Source organism: Tauraco erythrolophus, chromosome 2 (genome assembly GCF_009769465.1).
Source record: "Tauraco erythrolophus isolate bTauEry1 chromosome 2, bTauEry1.pri, whole genome shotgun sequence".
In the NCBI taxonomy this organism is placed as follows: Eukaryota; Metazoa; Chordata; class Aves; order Musophagiformes; family Musophagidae; genus Tauraco; species Tauraco erythrolophus.
Window position 1 is genome coordinate 31,628,960 of NC_141466.1, and position 15,835 is coordinate 31,644,794.

A 15,835-nucleotide genomic window follows, 5' to 3' on the forward strand; every position below is an offset into this window, starting at 1 on the left:
ATATATCAAATTACAGAAATCTCTCAACTAAAAGCTTTCGGAAGAGCTCAATTTAGCTATAAACATTAAATAGGGCAACTACTAATGAGAGGAAACTAGGAAAATTAGATGACAAGGTTAGCTGAGATAGATGACCAGTTTTTAATACAACATTGCATCTAAGTCTACAAAAGGCAAGTATTTATCAAAACAAACTGCATTCTTAAGTGGCAATTCAAAAGGGTTTTTTTTGGGTTTTTTGTTATTTTTTTTTAAACACCTTTCTGTATTTTTCTTATATATTAATATACAGCCTTCATTTCCTCTCCTCATAAGCTTTTCCTCTCCATTTTCAGTAATATTTGAAATACAGAAAATAATGAAGAGGAATGTTAGGACCTGCTAACAGAAAATACCTCTTTTAGAGGACATGGACAATAGTAGAGGCTATAACGTCACCTTTAGTTTTTCCTTCATCTCAGTTGTGGCATCCAGCTCTTCTGTTTATCTCCCAATTTTTTTTTTTGCAAAGGATCAAAGAAGTTTTAATGATTCAAACTGAATCAATTTACAGTTTACTTGCAGAAGGAAGTTGCTATGGCCTTTCCTAAAACCAATTAGGATTGCCCCAAAGCTGATACTACACAAAGAGACAGGACGTCGAAGCAGCTTTTGTACATTTTCCTGATTACAGTTCCACTAAAAGTGCCAAAATTATTCTTTCAGGAGTATCCTTACCTCTGAATTAATTACTTTAATCAGGAAGAAAATGTGATAAACAGTCTTAGTTAACACAGAAAGTTGACGACATCTCTCTAGATACACTTGAATAGAAGGCTCTACCCTTTGCTGCAGTTTACTCCAGAAAAGAGTCAGCTCCCTAGAAGAAGAGAACAATATTTCAGGGCTAGCAATGCAATTACTAATTTTATCACGAGAAACGTAAGCTTGAGAACAGTTTCTATTTTGTCTTTGGGAAAGGAAAAAAAAACCTGAATTTATTCACTCCTTATCTTACAGAGAAAAGCTTTTACAAATATAGCCACACCATTAGTATCTAATTTTCAAAATTATTACAATGACTCAATTCCAGAAGGACAGATCAGAATAAAACCAGTATCACTGCAATTTATGCTATATAATTTACAGACTCATAATGTGGTCTTGAAAAATGTCTTACAAACCTGTGTGGTATTCTTCATGCCACAGACTGGAATTTTACACTTCTGAATTCTTAGTAATTACTAACAGCTACAGGAGGATGGCTTTTCTCTGTGGTAGATATATTTTTCTTGAGTTGCTCTGCTCTAAGAGCTGAATCTAACTGTGATTTCAGGAGAAATTATCCCCCAAAGCTGAACTGTATTACTGTATCTACATTAATTCCCTATTTCATTCCTCCTTAGGTGCAAACAGCCACGAGTTTTTAGTACCTTGCAGAATGATGTAACCCCCAAAACTGTAGCAGAGTCTGTTAACGCAAAATCTTGCATTAGCAGACATTCTCCTACCGCTGCACATAAAAAGGTGGTGCACAAATAAAGCAAATTCTTCAGAAATTGTACAGGTTTTCAAGCACAACCAAACTGCTGGCAGCTGGAAATTCAGATCCTAATAGCTCAAATATCTGTCAACAAAGACCAGTTACCTGTTCCCACATTAATCACAGCAAGCCCTAAACAGTAAGTATCTTCATCTAGCTTATTATTTGGGTTATAGTAGTAAAGAGTTCCTTCTTTTCTAGACATTTGCTAGAGAAATACTGTATTATGAAATAAGCACAGATGGGAACAGTACTTATGCCTTAAATGCTGACATAATGCTGTCTAGCTGCCTGTAGATATTAGTACAGTATAAGATTATTGTCAAGAAAAATTATTAACCAGCTAATGGTATTTGTAAATGCCTCATCATGTATCCAGTCTTCAAATTCTTATAATGGAAGCTAATTTTGTCAACTACTTTTTTTTTTTTTCTGTTCTTTTTTAGCTTTCCAAAAGCCTTATCTCTTTCCTGTTTAGCTCATAGATTTTATCAGCTAAAGAAAGTTAACTTACAGCTTATGTATCAACTCCATCTTCCCAAAACCAATTTTTGTCCCACTAGACAGAAAACAATATTCAAACTCACCAGGCACAGTACATCTCTCCTTGCTGCAGCTGGCGAGATAAAAACGCTGCACATAAAATTAGAGCACTTTTTTCATCTCCATCAGATTCTAGGTTACAGATCATTTCTAGAGCATCTTTGCAATCTACTTCTGCAATCTAGAAGGGAGGAAAGAAAAGAAGATGAAGACTAATAATGTGGTTTCATTTTCAGACATACAGTCATCTGATCCTTTGTAAAAAGATAGTAATTTAGAACTTGGTCAACATTTAACTCTATCAGACAGAGATAAGCTTGAAAGCAAATCAGTGTGTTTCTAGATAGACTGTCAAAACTGATTATGTCATCAGAAAAAACTGTTTTAATAAAGTGAATATAAACTTGCATCTCAGACATGAGACTTATTGGTATCTACTGTCCCAATCACCTTAAAATTTTTAAGCACAACATTAATCATTACGTACATATGATAACTGTATTAAGCAGATTTATAACTAAATTGCAGCCCAACACAAAAAGATTATTACCTGAAATTCTAACCCAGCTTACTAGTCACTGATGTTACTACTGCTTTAATAAAATAGCTGGGCGATTAACAAAATCAGAAATTTAACATGAATGTTCCAATATTTTTTAAAAAAATCAAAGATAAAAAGAAAAGGGAAGCTGTACAGTAAGAAGCAGGTCAACTGAATGCTCTTCTACAAAAACATTACAGTCTCTGCAATGTAACTTATTTGTTCAAGCAATGATGGAAGCAGTTTTGTAGCAAAACAAAGGAAAAACCACAGTCACCCAGCACTAGACAGTTGTACTGCTACTGAATCAGTGCACTTGTAACAACTACTAACTGCTTAATTTGATTCTCAGCAGACTGGTCTGATTACATCAATTAGCGCATCTGGCAGAACATGCTGGTTCTTTGACACTGGCAGTTGAAGAATAACTCGACCATTGCAACAGCACTGTTGGAAGCCTCTCTTGAGAAATCACAAGACTGCCCAAAGCAAGAAACAGAAGCGCCCATCCAAACACCCAGCTAGTTCAGAACTTTGGATAAGGTGGCAGCACAGCCTGGTTGGGCATCATGGTATCCAGCTATTGGTCTGGCAATCAAACTACAATTTTTGAAGAGTACAGCAACTCATTTTTTCCTCTAAATTGATGCTTTGAAAATATACTAATAACCCTTCATTGAACATAATTTGAGGTTTAATGACCTCAAAGTCATCTTCTAAATAAAACTGCATTTCTCGAGACCTCAGAGAGGATAGATTAACATAATTGTAACACCAATGTAGACTGAAGGTCTTCTTTGCTCAGCACTCCATCACAGACAACGACCATCACTTAAAAGCCTAGGGAAGAATATGGGAAACTGAACTAACAATAAATGGAATTTTTTTCTGAAATGTTTCTCCAGCCTCTCAGAGTTCCTAAGGGACCCAGCTTCCAGCGAAGGTCTGTACAGATCCAGCCATTGAGTCTGTCAGTATAGCATTTCACATGCTGCAGATCAGAATTCTTCACATTATTGAAACAAACTATTACACTAATTCAAGCTGAAAATGAGCTCACATGCTACTTTTCCGCCTATTCTGAATGGATATAAAAATTTCCATACCACTAAAGAGTGAGCTGTACTTCTGTACAGTTTAACTTTTCTTCCATTTTCTTATTGTTCTCACACTTCGAAACAACTATTCTCAGTTCAGAAGTCCACCATGACATGTTAACAGCATATCTGCCTTCTCTTGGTAACATATGAATTTTCCAGAATGGTTAGTTAACATTGCAAACAGTGCTGCAGCTAAAGCTAAGCAACCCAAGCAATCCAAGGTTCGGAAATACCTGAATGAGGTTCTCTGTAATAACCTAGTTTGAACTTAGCTGTATGTTAAGGCACCCTAAGAAACAAAGCCACCCCCGTTGCTTTTGTCCATGGGATTCATGGTTCATTCACTGACCAAGCCCACTCTGCTCTGTGAGCATGGTGAGACTGACTAATGAAGGAAGCATGTTTGCAGGGTCATAAATTCCGAGTTCTATTGAGACTCTTCAGCAAATCAACACAAGATCGCACAGCCATGTCATAGCTCCTCCTAAGCCTGTTCTCACAGGGCCTACAGCAGCCAGAGTTGGGAGGGTAAGACCGATCCGATCCTACTGAGAATTGGAAAAGCAGGCCCAGTGAGAAGCTGTCAGATTAGAGTTTAGTCTATGCCTAGGGTAGGAAACTTTTCCAGCTCTAATCACTGCATAGTTTTCATCCCTTTAAGATTCATTTCAACACGCTCAATACTTATTATTAACATAAAAAGATGACAGACAAAAAGACAGCAGATACAGACAGTCAAGAAAACTGACAATTGCAGTTAGTTTTCCTTTAAGAAGAAAATAGTTAAGATAAAGCTTTGGGGTGGCGTGAGAAACGAAGATTTCACCTGAAAGAACACAGAAGAAAATCTGCATTTAAAGAAGAAGGATTTTATATTTCAAATCAGATTAAATATATGATTTCAATTTCAGTTTTTTTTTTTCACCCAGACATTTGGGTCAAAAAGGCTTAGGCATTCTCTGAACTGAAAGTAGTATCTAAAGGGCCCCATTCTATGTACTAGGTACTACATGAAAAGCTATAGTTAAAATAGTAAGAGTGGGAAAAACATTATCTTCACCTTACTACCAAGATCTGAGGCAGAGTTTTAAAATACTTCTGGCAAAAATCAAACATGAAGTTGTGGCAGAGCCAGAAAATGCCTACTTGTGACCTAATACTACACTTTCACAAGTGTTTTGATTGAGTTTAAAAGCGACTTCAATGAAAAGAAAAAAAACCAAAATACAAAAAATATTTTAGATCATATTTTAAAAGAAAAATCTCTTCTACAGAAAATCAGACTATGATTAATGACTTTATTATCACTAAAGAAATAAGTCTAAAAAACGTTCTTCATTTTTTACTTACTTCCTCCATTAGCTTTTCATTTGGTGATCCTGAACAAAGACAGACCAGGTAGGTTTGCTTGAAATTGCCTTTTGCACTGATTTCTGGATGGTCAGAGCACAGTTTTGCCAGGGCAGTAGCTTGCGTTAATTGCTTTGTTTTCATTAGATGCTTAATACGCATATCCAGCAGGACAGGGCCTTCAAACACTAAAAATTCATTCACTTTAAAAAAAAAAAAAAAAAAAAAGCCAAAGTATTACATACACATTTCACAGCTGGTTACAGAATTAACAGATGGCATTTACTCATTCATGGTTAAACCCTAAAATTTATACGAATCAAAAAAGGTACAAAAGATATGAAGCAAAGATGAGAAAGAGCGCCTTTGAGAACTGTACTTTTTTATTATAAGGATTCCCCTGCTACAGACTTTTTATCTACTTGCAGGTTTTAATTCATTTTAATTTCTTGGCAAAACAGCTGCACAGAAAACAGATTCAGAAAGCAAATAAATGTTAAAATGTTTAGATCTCATTTGATTATAGTTCTACAGAAAGACAAGTAACACAAAGCCTCTACTCTCACATCCTCCTTTATACATTTGTGCTGTGCCTCTGCTAATAGTTGCCTTTCGAAGACCTTGCTATGAAAGAATGTGACAAGTGTAGAAGCATCTGAAGTCCTTTCTATTGGTGTTAAATATTTTGCATTGCACATCCGTAGAACGTAAACTGCTTTAAAAGTTTTTCAGTCAAACAATTTTCCTACAAAAAGAGACTTATCTTGTATACGTCTGACTGTGTACAGTTTAAAACTCAAAGATGCAGGAATGGCTGTTTTTTATTCAACTATATTTTGCAGATACTCCGCTACCAGAGTTCAGACTCTACTGTCCCCGCTAACGACCTAACTCTAGGTGCTTCAGTTGAAGGCGTAAGAATCCTACAAAACAGTGGAGCACAGGTTTATGTTCCTACTCTTACATCTACATCCCAGGTCTCATCCAGATCTTCAAGATCAAAATTGCTTCAGCTCTGAAGCATGAGGTTTACTACTACCTCCAAAATATTTAGTCAGTTATTAAAGCTAGATAGACGCAGAGACAATTTTGTTTAATCCTTTTGACATCAACCCCTTCCTATGACAGCTGTTTCCACGAGCTAGTTACACACTGCATGAGAAATCTTGGTTTTCAATTATCCACATCTTAATTTCATGACACATTCTCTCATCTTTTAAAAACAACAAAATTTTCTACTGTTTTTATTTCCATTCTTTCGTAAAAACCAACAGATTCATGATATTCTTTCAGTGCTGGGTAAAATCTTAATCTTTTCTAAATGAGTTTTTTTCCAGCCTTTGAGTACTTTCAGCAACCCTTCCTGAAACCTTCTGGGCATTTGCAGTGCTCACTTTCTGACACATCTTGGTAAGAAATATCCATTATATTCCTCTTAATTTACTTGCCTCGAATTTCACTTGAATCATGTTGCTTATTCACCTCATTTGTAATTTCTTGACTTTCAAGTGTCCTGTTTGGTATTGATAAAACAATTAAGTAATTTCAGCATCTGCAAAATTAATTACCTCTCTAGTATTTGGACTCTTACTATACCAAAATGAGGTTTACTGAAAGAAAAAGATTGTCTCATTTTATTCTTTGCTCCTTACCATTCTAGTTAGTTTTTGATTCATGACTGTCTTTCATTTTATCTCACGATTTCTCCTTCTTCTAGCTATTTACACAGGATATTACTAAAAGCCCACCTTGCAATCGAAATTAGGTCAACCGTTTTTTATCATTTTAGCGCACAGAATTTTAGGGCAGAAAATACTGCCTTTTACAGAAATCAGGCCTGTTAGACCCCATCACTATCTTTCATGCATTTTCAGATGTATGGTTGAATTACCATTTCAACCAACTTCTTAGTTACTTTTTCAGGATCCTTGTGCACAATTACAAATGATCAGCCATGGCTCACTAACGTCTAAGAACACTCAGTCAAGTACGAGTTCTTTCTTCCTCTCCCCATGTCGATGGAGATATGACCAGATTTTTATTTATGTAGGAACAAAGGAAAACTAGAGTGCATTAACAGACAATTGGTAGATGGTAACCATTTTTGTGAGAACATTTGCCTTTTAAGCAGCAGAACAAATGTTCCTTCAAGGTCATTACAAATGCCTTATAAAAAATGTTCATACTTCTGTCAACCCACAAATGACCCAGTGATTAATTACATTCAATCGTTTTAGCCTTGCTCTTCCTCCTACCAGGTATCAGTAATCCTTTCACTCACAGTGTTTACCCCCAACTAGTCTGCCTGGAATAACACTGGAACATTTTACCTTATTTCTGTAACAAGATACAGGAAGACTTTAGACTTTAAGGTATACTGGTAACCCAAGACATTTCACTCTGATTTATTATTATAATTACTGCATTTAATATTTTAGAGACTGTGTTCTATCTGCTAGTCCTCAGTAATCCCTTCCTTTAGGGTTTACTGCTTCAGCCAGCCTACCTTGCATAAGCATCAGAACATTTTCTGTTATCTTCTCAACAAGATACAGGAAGACCTCAGGGTTAAAGCTACATATTAGCTCTTAAGCCTTTATTCTAATCCAAGTGATTATAATCATTACAGTTAACATTTGAAAGCTCATTCAAAACACAAGTTTTAATTACATGTATTTTATAAATGAATTATGCACGACATTTTAAGACAAAAATGGTGCCGAGGTTGCAGGAGCAAGTCTGTGGTGGGGAAGAGTCTCAAGGATAAGATTTTGGGGTTGGTTTTGTTTTTTTTTTTTAACATTGTATAAATACATTTTATACTGCAATGTCTATTTCAAAAGTTATTGTAGACAAATTCTTAGTTTACCATAACAAATATATAACTTAATAAAAGTGCTTTTTCAGCACAAGCCAGTTAACATGTATGAGCACAAAAACGGAAGTATTGAATGAGAATGATCTAGTTTGTCAATAACATGAGTCTTGGAAAAATGAACTGTCATTTCTGTGCAATACTCCACCACTCATTAGAATTCACTAACTCATGTTTGTGCAAGGCATGTGCAGAACTCATACAAAATTACAGAACTAACATGAGAGAAAAAAATACGACCAGATGACATCTGACAAACAGTACTATGACCTACTGACTCTGGCAAACAAACTTGGAGATACTGACACCTAACCTTTTAGACACAGCTTCTCCGTTATTCCCTTGAATCTCACAGCTGGAGTCTCAGGTCATACTACCAAGTGACTCCCTGTCAAGTCCACAAGAACTACTATGAACTTTTATTATAGACAACGCTTATACCATACAAGAATTAAAAAAGAAAAAAGGTAATCCATAGATTAGTAGCACACAAGAGCATGAATAAGCTGCAAGCACAGTTCTGTAGTAATAAGTTCTCTATGGTGGACAGTCCACATGCATGTCACGTTTTGGCTGACTGGAAGACTCGTAGAGTACAAAGCAAAGGATTTTTGCCTTACTTAAAGAACTCAGAATCCTACTGCTCTACCCTTTGCCAATTCTTGGGTAGGTATAGATTAATCTACTACAGACCTTTATGTCCTCTCAGCCTCACTTTGTCCAAGAAAGATGAAGGCAGGAGGTGAATGTACATGTGGACTATCCATCTCAAAGAACTTCAGTTACTAGTCAGTAACCTCTTTAGTCATCTTCAAGTGTTAGTCCACATGTGCGTTCACACTGTGGGTGACTCTGAACTGTACTCGACACTTTCGTATTTACCTGGAGCTGGGTCTCAGAATCCTTCATGCAAACAACATCTCAGCACAATTCTGCTGAATGCAGCACCAATCCTGGATGCTTCTATGATGGCATACTGTCTGGTGAAAGGGTAAAAGAAGTGCCAGGTGGCTGCTTTGAATATAGCTAGGATGCAAACACTTTTTTTTTTTTTTAGAAAAAAAAAAAAAAAAGAAAGGGGAAAAAAAGGGAGGCTGCTGGTATCATTTGACTTCTGGTGGCAGATGCTCTGATTACTGAATATAGTTCCATGCTGGCTGTTTAAATTCTATCCTGCCTGTTATCCACCTTGATAATCTCTGAATAGTGATAGTTGTGTCCTTGAATCTCTTTTCACTGCGACATACTTCGGAAGTCTGCCTATTGTGTTTACACTTACAAAAAATTCAAGAACTTAATTCTTGGTATTCAAGTTTAAATCTCTATGGGTAATCAGAATCAGATCAAAAACATTGCAGTGGCCTAGCTGTTTGTAGGGTTATCTCAGATCCTTTTTCCTCTGGACAGTTCCTCCACTCACCCTCAGTACCAGCTAAGGAGATACCAGTGACAGCTTTGAAGGATTTTACCATCACTACAAGAAAATCACAACCTTGAGGATGGAAAAACAGGTTCATGCTGAATCAGAGCACAAGTCACACTGACAGAAATTGAAGACGGAAGTGCAGCAGTAGAGTGTTTTAACTTCAGTCTTTGCTACACTAAGAATTAAGGCTAAACAGAATAGCCACACAACTTCAAGAAACAAATTCTGGTTGTCGTTAATTCAGATCAGCTCCAATTCAAGATTAAAATCAGTCCTGATTTCAAATTAAGCTATCTGGTAGTTCAGGAGGAGGTCAGTAAGACAAAAGACTCATTATCATGTGAAGAATTAAGACTATCTTACTAAGGTTTCCTTCTCTAACCAATTAAAGAAGTAGAGAAACATGGAAAATTCTTCTCTCCAAATACAAGTGCTTCTTTTTCATCATATGCAATCTCAAGAAAAAAAAAGTAGTCATGCAGCTGAAACCTGAAGTAGTAGCAGGTCTGGTCAACATGCAAATGCAATGCAACATCTGACAGCAATATGAAAACAGCTGACAAGTGATAAAGCAGATGAACCATTTACTTTCAGACTAGTCAGTGACCACAGCTAATACTGCCATCTTGAATTTAATAATGTGGATAAGAGATATTATTTTCACATGTCTACACTATCTTTCCAGATGAGCCGTCAATGTGCGCTAGCAGCCCAGAAAGCCAACCGTATCCTGGGCTGCATCAAAAGAAGTGTGGCCAGTGGGTTGAGGGAGGTGATTCTGCCCCTCTACTCAGCTCTCGTGAGACCCCACCTGGAATACTGTGTTCAGCTCTGGAGTCCCCAACACAAGAAGGACATGGAGCTGCTGGAGTCGGCCCAGAGGAGGGCCACGAAGATGATCTGAGGGCTGGAACATCTCTGCTATGAAGACAGGCTGAGAGAGTTGGGGCTGTTCAGCCTGGAGAAGAGAAGGCTCCACGGTGATCTTATTGCAGCCTTCCAGTACTTAAAGGGGGCCTACAGGAAAGCTGGAGAAGGACTTTTTACAAGGGCAGGTAGTGATAGGACAAGGGGTAATGGCTTTAAACTGAAAGAGGGGAGATTTAGATTAGATATAAGGAAGAAACTTTTCACATTGAGGGTGGTGAGGCACTGGAACAGATTGCCCAGAGAAGCTGTGGATGCCCCATCCCTGGAAGCACTCAAGGCCAGGTTGGATGAGGCTTTGGGCAACCTGGTGTAGTGGAGGGTTTCCCTGTCCATGGCAGGGCGGCTGGAACTAGATGATCTTTGAGGTCCCTTCCAACCCTAACTATTCTATGATTCTGTGATTTCTTTCTGCTTTAGTGCTGAGACTAGTTGTTCCCACTATTTGAGGTTGATAGAAACTGGTTGAGCGGTGCTCCACAGAGAAGAATGTTATCAATGTGCTCATCAGGAATCTCCGAAATACTATTTGAGAAGATTGGTACTTTACTATCCTCATGATTCGATGGGATTGTGTAACTTTGGGTGATTTCTCAAGTACAAAATGTCCATGATGCTACATAGACAAAATTCAAAATTTGATAGACATTCTTTCAAGGCACAGGAGACAGATTTAAGTGGAAAAAGAAGCAAATTCACATGAACAAACAAATAGTTTACAGCTCCTGAACACACTTTTAAGAGATAATGCTGTTGAGAAATCAGAATTTGAATCAAGAAGTTGCAGGCCTAGTTGCATAATTGCTCTGGGTCCTGCTGGGTAAAGAGGTAGGCAAGGGATACAGCAAGAAATAAGATGATATGTGGAACTGGGAGAAGGATCTTTCTTTTTGGCACTGAACTGCTCTGAGGGAGTGGAAGATTGCCCGAGCATTCTCCAAATGAATATAGATTGATCCATGACACAATACCAAACAGCTTCAGGAAAATCAAAAGGAGTTTCTCTCAAGAAATCTCTCAGATAGCAGCAACGATAGTACTATCAACTCCAGATGTCCACTTAGGGGGCCCACAAATGACATCCAAAGACCCTGATGACAGTCCAGTTTCTGCAAATAAATTCTCTTTGGAGTCACTAGCCAAGAATAAGAAAAAAATATACTCCTCAGCTCACTAGGAATCCAAGTTCTTATTTTCAGGCTAGTCCTCCATACAAAGCAGACTAGCATTGTGGGAACAAGCACAGTCCCAAATGACAATGCTGATGTTCCACTTGCAGGGGGAGAGAGATAAGTTTTCTTCAGAAACAACTCAAGTGGGGTATCAGCATTACAACAGTCCTCAAGAGGAGATTCTCTTTTATTTGGTGACATCTATTGCACAGAGTCTGGAAATTTAAGCCAGGTTTCCCAATATTCGTGGTCAGAGATAGGCTGAAAGTCCAGGGCAATGTCAATGTTTGTCATCTGAGCAGGTGACAAATCAAGCAGCTGGAGAATATTTCCAGTACGAAAAGATTTTATATGTGCACACAAACCTGTATCTACTGCATGCATGTAGTTCCTGCAGTACAGTTCAAGACAGATTTTACTATATCATAGTACTGTATGAATACCTTGTAGTAATGCAGTAATACCCATGAGCAAAGAAATCAGGGACAAGTATGCTGTTCTTGTCAGTGCTTCAAACAACTGGGTATCCATCCTCTACTTTTTTAAGCTCCTTAGTGCATGAATCCTGACAGACAAGCATTCATCAGAAAACTGAGCTGTGCCCAAGGCAGTCAGGAGTAAGGCAATTACTTAATGACATGGCACCAGCAGAATAGTCTCCCTAATATCTTAAAAGTGAGCACTTCCTGCTCATACTTAGGTGGAACCCATGCAACAGTCCATTCCCAAAAGTACGACAGTAAGAGAATAGTCCAGTTCAGACAAGCCAACATTTGCTTGACTGTTATCAGAACAAACCAGCTGTGCTGTGTGGTCAGAGAAAATGAACTTGTGTCTCATGCTATGTCCTGAGTTTGTACAATTTGAAAACAGAGTAATTCAAAAGGATCTGTCTCTGAGACGAAACAGAAACCTACAGGAGACAGAGAGGCAAACTGACCTTCAGAAGTCAACAACAGAGGTCTTCAAGAAGAGATAATCACTGACCTAAAATCCAGCAGATACCCAGTTATGTCAAAGATTCTGATGAGCCTACCAAGACTGAAATAAAAAAAAACAAACATGAAGAAACAACTGAAACAAACATAGGCAACAGAAGCTTAAGAGGATGATATTAGGAAAAACATCTCCAGTCTCAACTAACTGTTTCATCTCCAACAGATAAATGTTTACACTAACCATTACTCAAAGACCTAGGTGATCAAACCTACAAAATGATAACAATGTAACAAGCTGACAACTTAAACGCTTGGGAGCTTCTGAAATAGCAAATGGCAAAGGCAACACTAAGAAGAAAACCAGAATCCTGTAAGCAAAGCTTACAAATATTTCAAAGTCTGTTACACGGGAGTTAAGGTTGAAGACTGCGGAGAGACAGCTGTCCACTGAAGGAGGGTAAGTGGTAGCCAGTGGGAATGCTGGATTACGAACAAGAAAGCCAGCTCTCTGGGCAATGGAATTCTGGTATTACTAAAATATCCTTCAAATTAGCAGGAAGATGACATAAAATGCAGTACTACAGAGGATGACAATAGCTAGAGAACAGCTTGTCAACTGAGTAACAAAAATATGGATAAGCAGTATAATCATCTTGCCACTGATACAAATAATAACTGTAACAGGAGTCAGTCAGTCAAGTTCAAAGCAGAAGCATCCTTAAGTAAACAAGGAGCAAAAGGAATTCTGAAATGTCTGTAAAAAACTTTGCAGGAAAACACTGATAAAACAAGTAGTCATCAAAATCAGATTCATAAGGGAGTTCTTAAAAGATCCTGAAATACAAGACAAGTAAAATATTAACTAAACCTCTGTCTTAGAAGTATCTTACTGTTAAGAGGACTAGAAGGTGGTTGATATGAAGCTAGTAAGAGAGTACTCTGGAGGACTCAGAAATGCAAACCAACCCAAAATCTGTATCAGAAGCATAATAAATTATTAAAAGAAGCTGCAAAATGCAAATGTTGTGGAAGAGTAAGCATGACTTCTGTAAAAAAAAAAAATCAATTATACATTTACTGGACTTATCTGAGGGAGTTGCAATAATAGGAATAAAGGAGATCCAATTAATTTTCTAAAGGCATTAAAATAAGTCCCTCAAGACCCCTAAAGATATCAACCTATCTTGGTAGTAAAAAGAAGATCCTTATGTGCATAAATTATCAGTTAAAAAGAAAAAAACGAAAAAAGAAAACAAACTCTCAGTAGGTTCCCTGAGGATCTGTACCAGGGCCTCTGCTGTCCAATATTTTTATAAATATTTGGAAAAGGGAGGTAGAGAACAAGGTGATGAAACACGCTGATAAAAGCAGGGTAGTAAAAACATGCCAACAGCAAAAGACTGAAGAGGACTGCGCTCCATAACGCAGCCTAACAGATAAAATTAAAATGTTGATAAAAACCTCAAAGTGATTTTCATGGGGAAAAAAATGCAATCCTAACTGTATATACAGAAAAATAGGCTGTGTGTTAGGGGAAAATCCTAACACTGAAATAGGTGCTACTCCTCAAGAAAGAAATCAAGGCTAAACCAGACAGTTTTAAGAAAACATTGGTTCAATGCTCGGTCAAGACGCAAGTCTAATGTTAAGAAAAATTACCAAAGGAATGCAGAATGAAGCAGAAAATCAGTACATCTACATGTTGACTGCTCAATAAACCTATGGTCCCCCATATGAGGAACAGGACATTGAGCTAGAAGATAGTATGGAATAGAAACTACAGAAAAGAGAAGACAGGATATGACAGCAGTCTAACAAATCATGTCTTACAACGTATTTATTAAAAGACATGAGAATAGTTTACTTTTTAATAAATAGAGAATATCACATGAAATAAGCAGTCATCAGGCTAAAAGGAGGCAGAAAGTAAGAGAAGCTACTTCACTTTATGTGAGAACTGTGTAACTCCCACAGACGCTTAGGTCTGACGGTTCATACAGATCCTAAAACCAATCAGGCAAAGAATAAAAAAAAAATGCTAAGACTTATTAACACAAGGATACAACCTCTGAATTTCAAACCATGAACAACAGAAATAATACATCAGGAAAATACCATTGTAAGCCTCTGCTGATCGCACTCTTCCCTATGCAACTGCTGTGAGCCATTCTCAGAACTCTGGTCTAAATGAATCTCTGGTAATAGCCCTCTTTGCATTTCATATCTGAGTAAATGCCATTCTCATCAGAAAAAAAAAAAAGCATTTTTTAGTTTTTGTTTTATGTCAAATAATTTTTTTATACCAGTACTGAACTTACCTCGTCATAAAACAGCCTGTATGTAATCTCCCTTCACATGGTTTATAAAGAAAATGGCAAGAGATCTCCAGGTACGATTATATTTTATGCAAAACACTAACATTAAATTCTTTGTATAGTCTTAGGAATATATTGTCTTAATAATTCAGACAATACTACAAGTATATTTATTTATATAGCTTATAAATTATCACATAAACTATATTCAACAGAAGACTTCCACATACCACCATAATATTTCAATGTATTGTGAAAATGAGGCATATTTTATCCCAATCATCGTTTCAAATTTTACCTTTATCTGGATCCAACTGTTCCTGGGAAAGAATACCACACAGCACTGGGTTCTTCCACACTCCCTTCTCTTGGGTAAGTGTAGTTAAAATGTGCAGTTCCCGGCTGCCATTTTCCATCAAGTTTTTATGAGCCACCTGAAGAAAATATTTTAGAAAACAAAGTATTGTTAAAAAAAGATATTAAGAATATATGCCTTTCATACTCCTTTATACCTTATGTCAAAAACCACCCCTTACCAGATAAAGACTTAAATGTATAACAAAACAATCTTAATATTCAGCCTATATGGGTTTTACTCCTGCCTCTGTCACCTAAGATTTAGGCTGATAAACCAAAACGACGGAGTGCCTCAAACTCACTTTGAGATTTATTAACAGGGCTACTTCTTAAATTTATGAAACTAAATTTTGAAATACGCCACCCTTTTAAAAATGGATGAGCAAATTCTCTGGTCTCTGTACTGGTCTGTCATCAGCTGCCTAAACTCGCACTCTTTTCAGAGACTTCAGCAGCTCAATTGTTATGCACTGGAGATACTGAAAAAAATATTTTTGTAAGAGTGAAAGATTGAAGCTGTAAGACCTAACTACATGGTTCTATGCAAATATGATGAAGGCAGGCTGAAGTCTTAAAATCAATTAAAAGAGCTTCTAATGTGTTTAGATATTAGAATAAATTCTCTAAGCAGATGTATGCTTGGGAGCGAACTAAATACCTGCAAAAATCTGTGGCTTAAGTAGCAATGTGCAACTAACACTGGTCCTTAAAACAAAAATGCTTATCTCTTCACTTTTCTTTTCCTTTTCCACCTGCTCTGAAGGCTGTG

General features: G+C 37.1%; 1 protein-coding gene across 3 annotated transcripts in view; it reads right to left on the reverse strand.

Annotated features, from left to right (window-relative positions):
* Positions 1-15,835, reverse strand: part of ZNF292 (zinc finger protein 292) — a 52,847-nt gene that overhangs the window by 8,196 nt on the left and 28,816 nt on the right. Inside the window, exons 4-7 of one of the 3 annotated variants that reach the window (XM_086631302.1) lie at positions 15,008-15,143; positions 5,057-5,259; positions 2,110-2,246; positions 718-859 (exon numbers count right to left, since the gene is read on the reverse strand). In XM_086631302.1, the coding sequence (XP_086487428.1) occupies positions 718-859; positions 2,110-2,246; positions 5,057-5,259; positions 15,008-15,143 (618 nt within the window). Of the gene's footprint in view, positions 1-717; positions 860-2,109; positions 2,247-5,056; positions 5,260-8,813; positions 8,883-15,007; positions 15,144-15,835 lie in introns of those variants that run through there. The other 2 variants (XM_086631303.1, XM_086631304.1) reach the window with 2 other exon arrangements.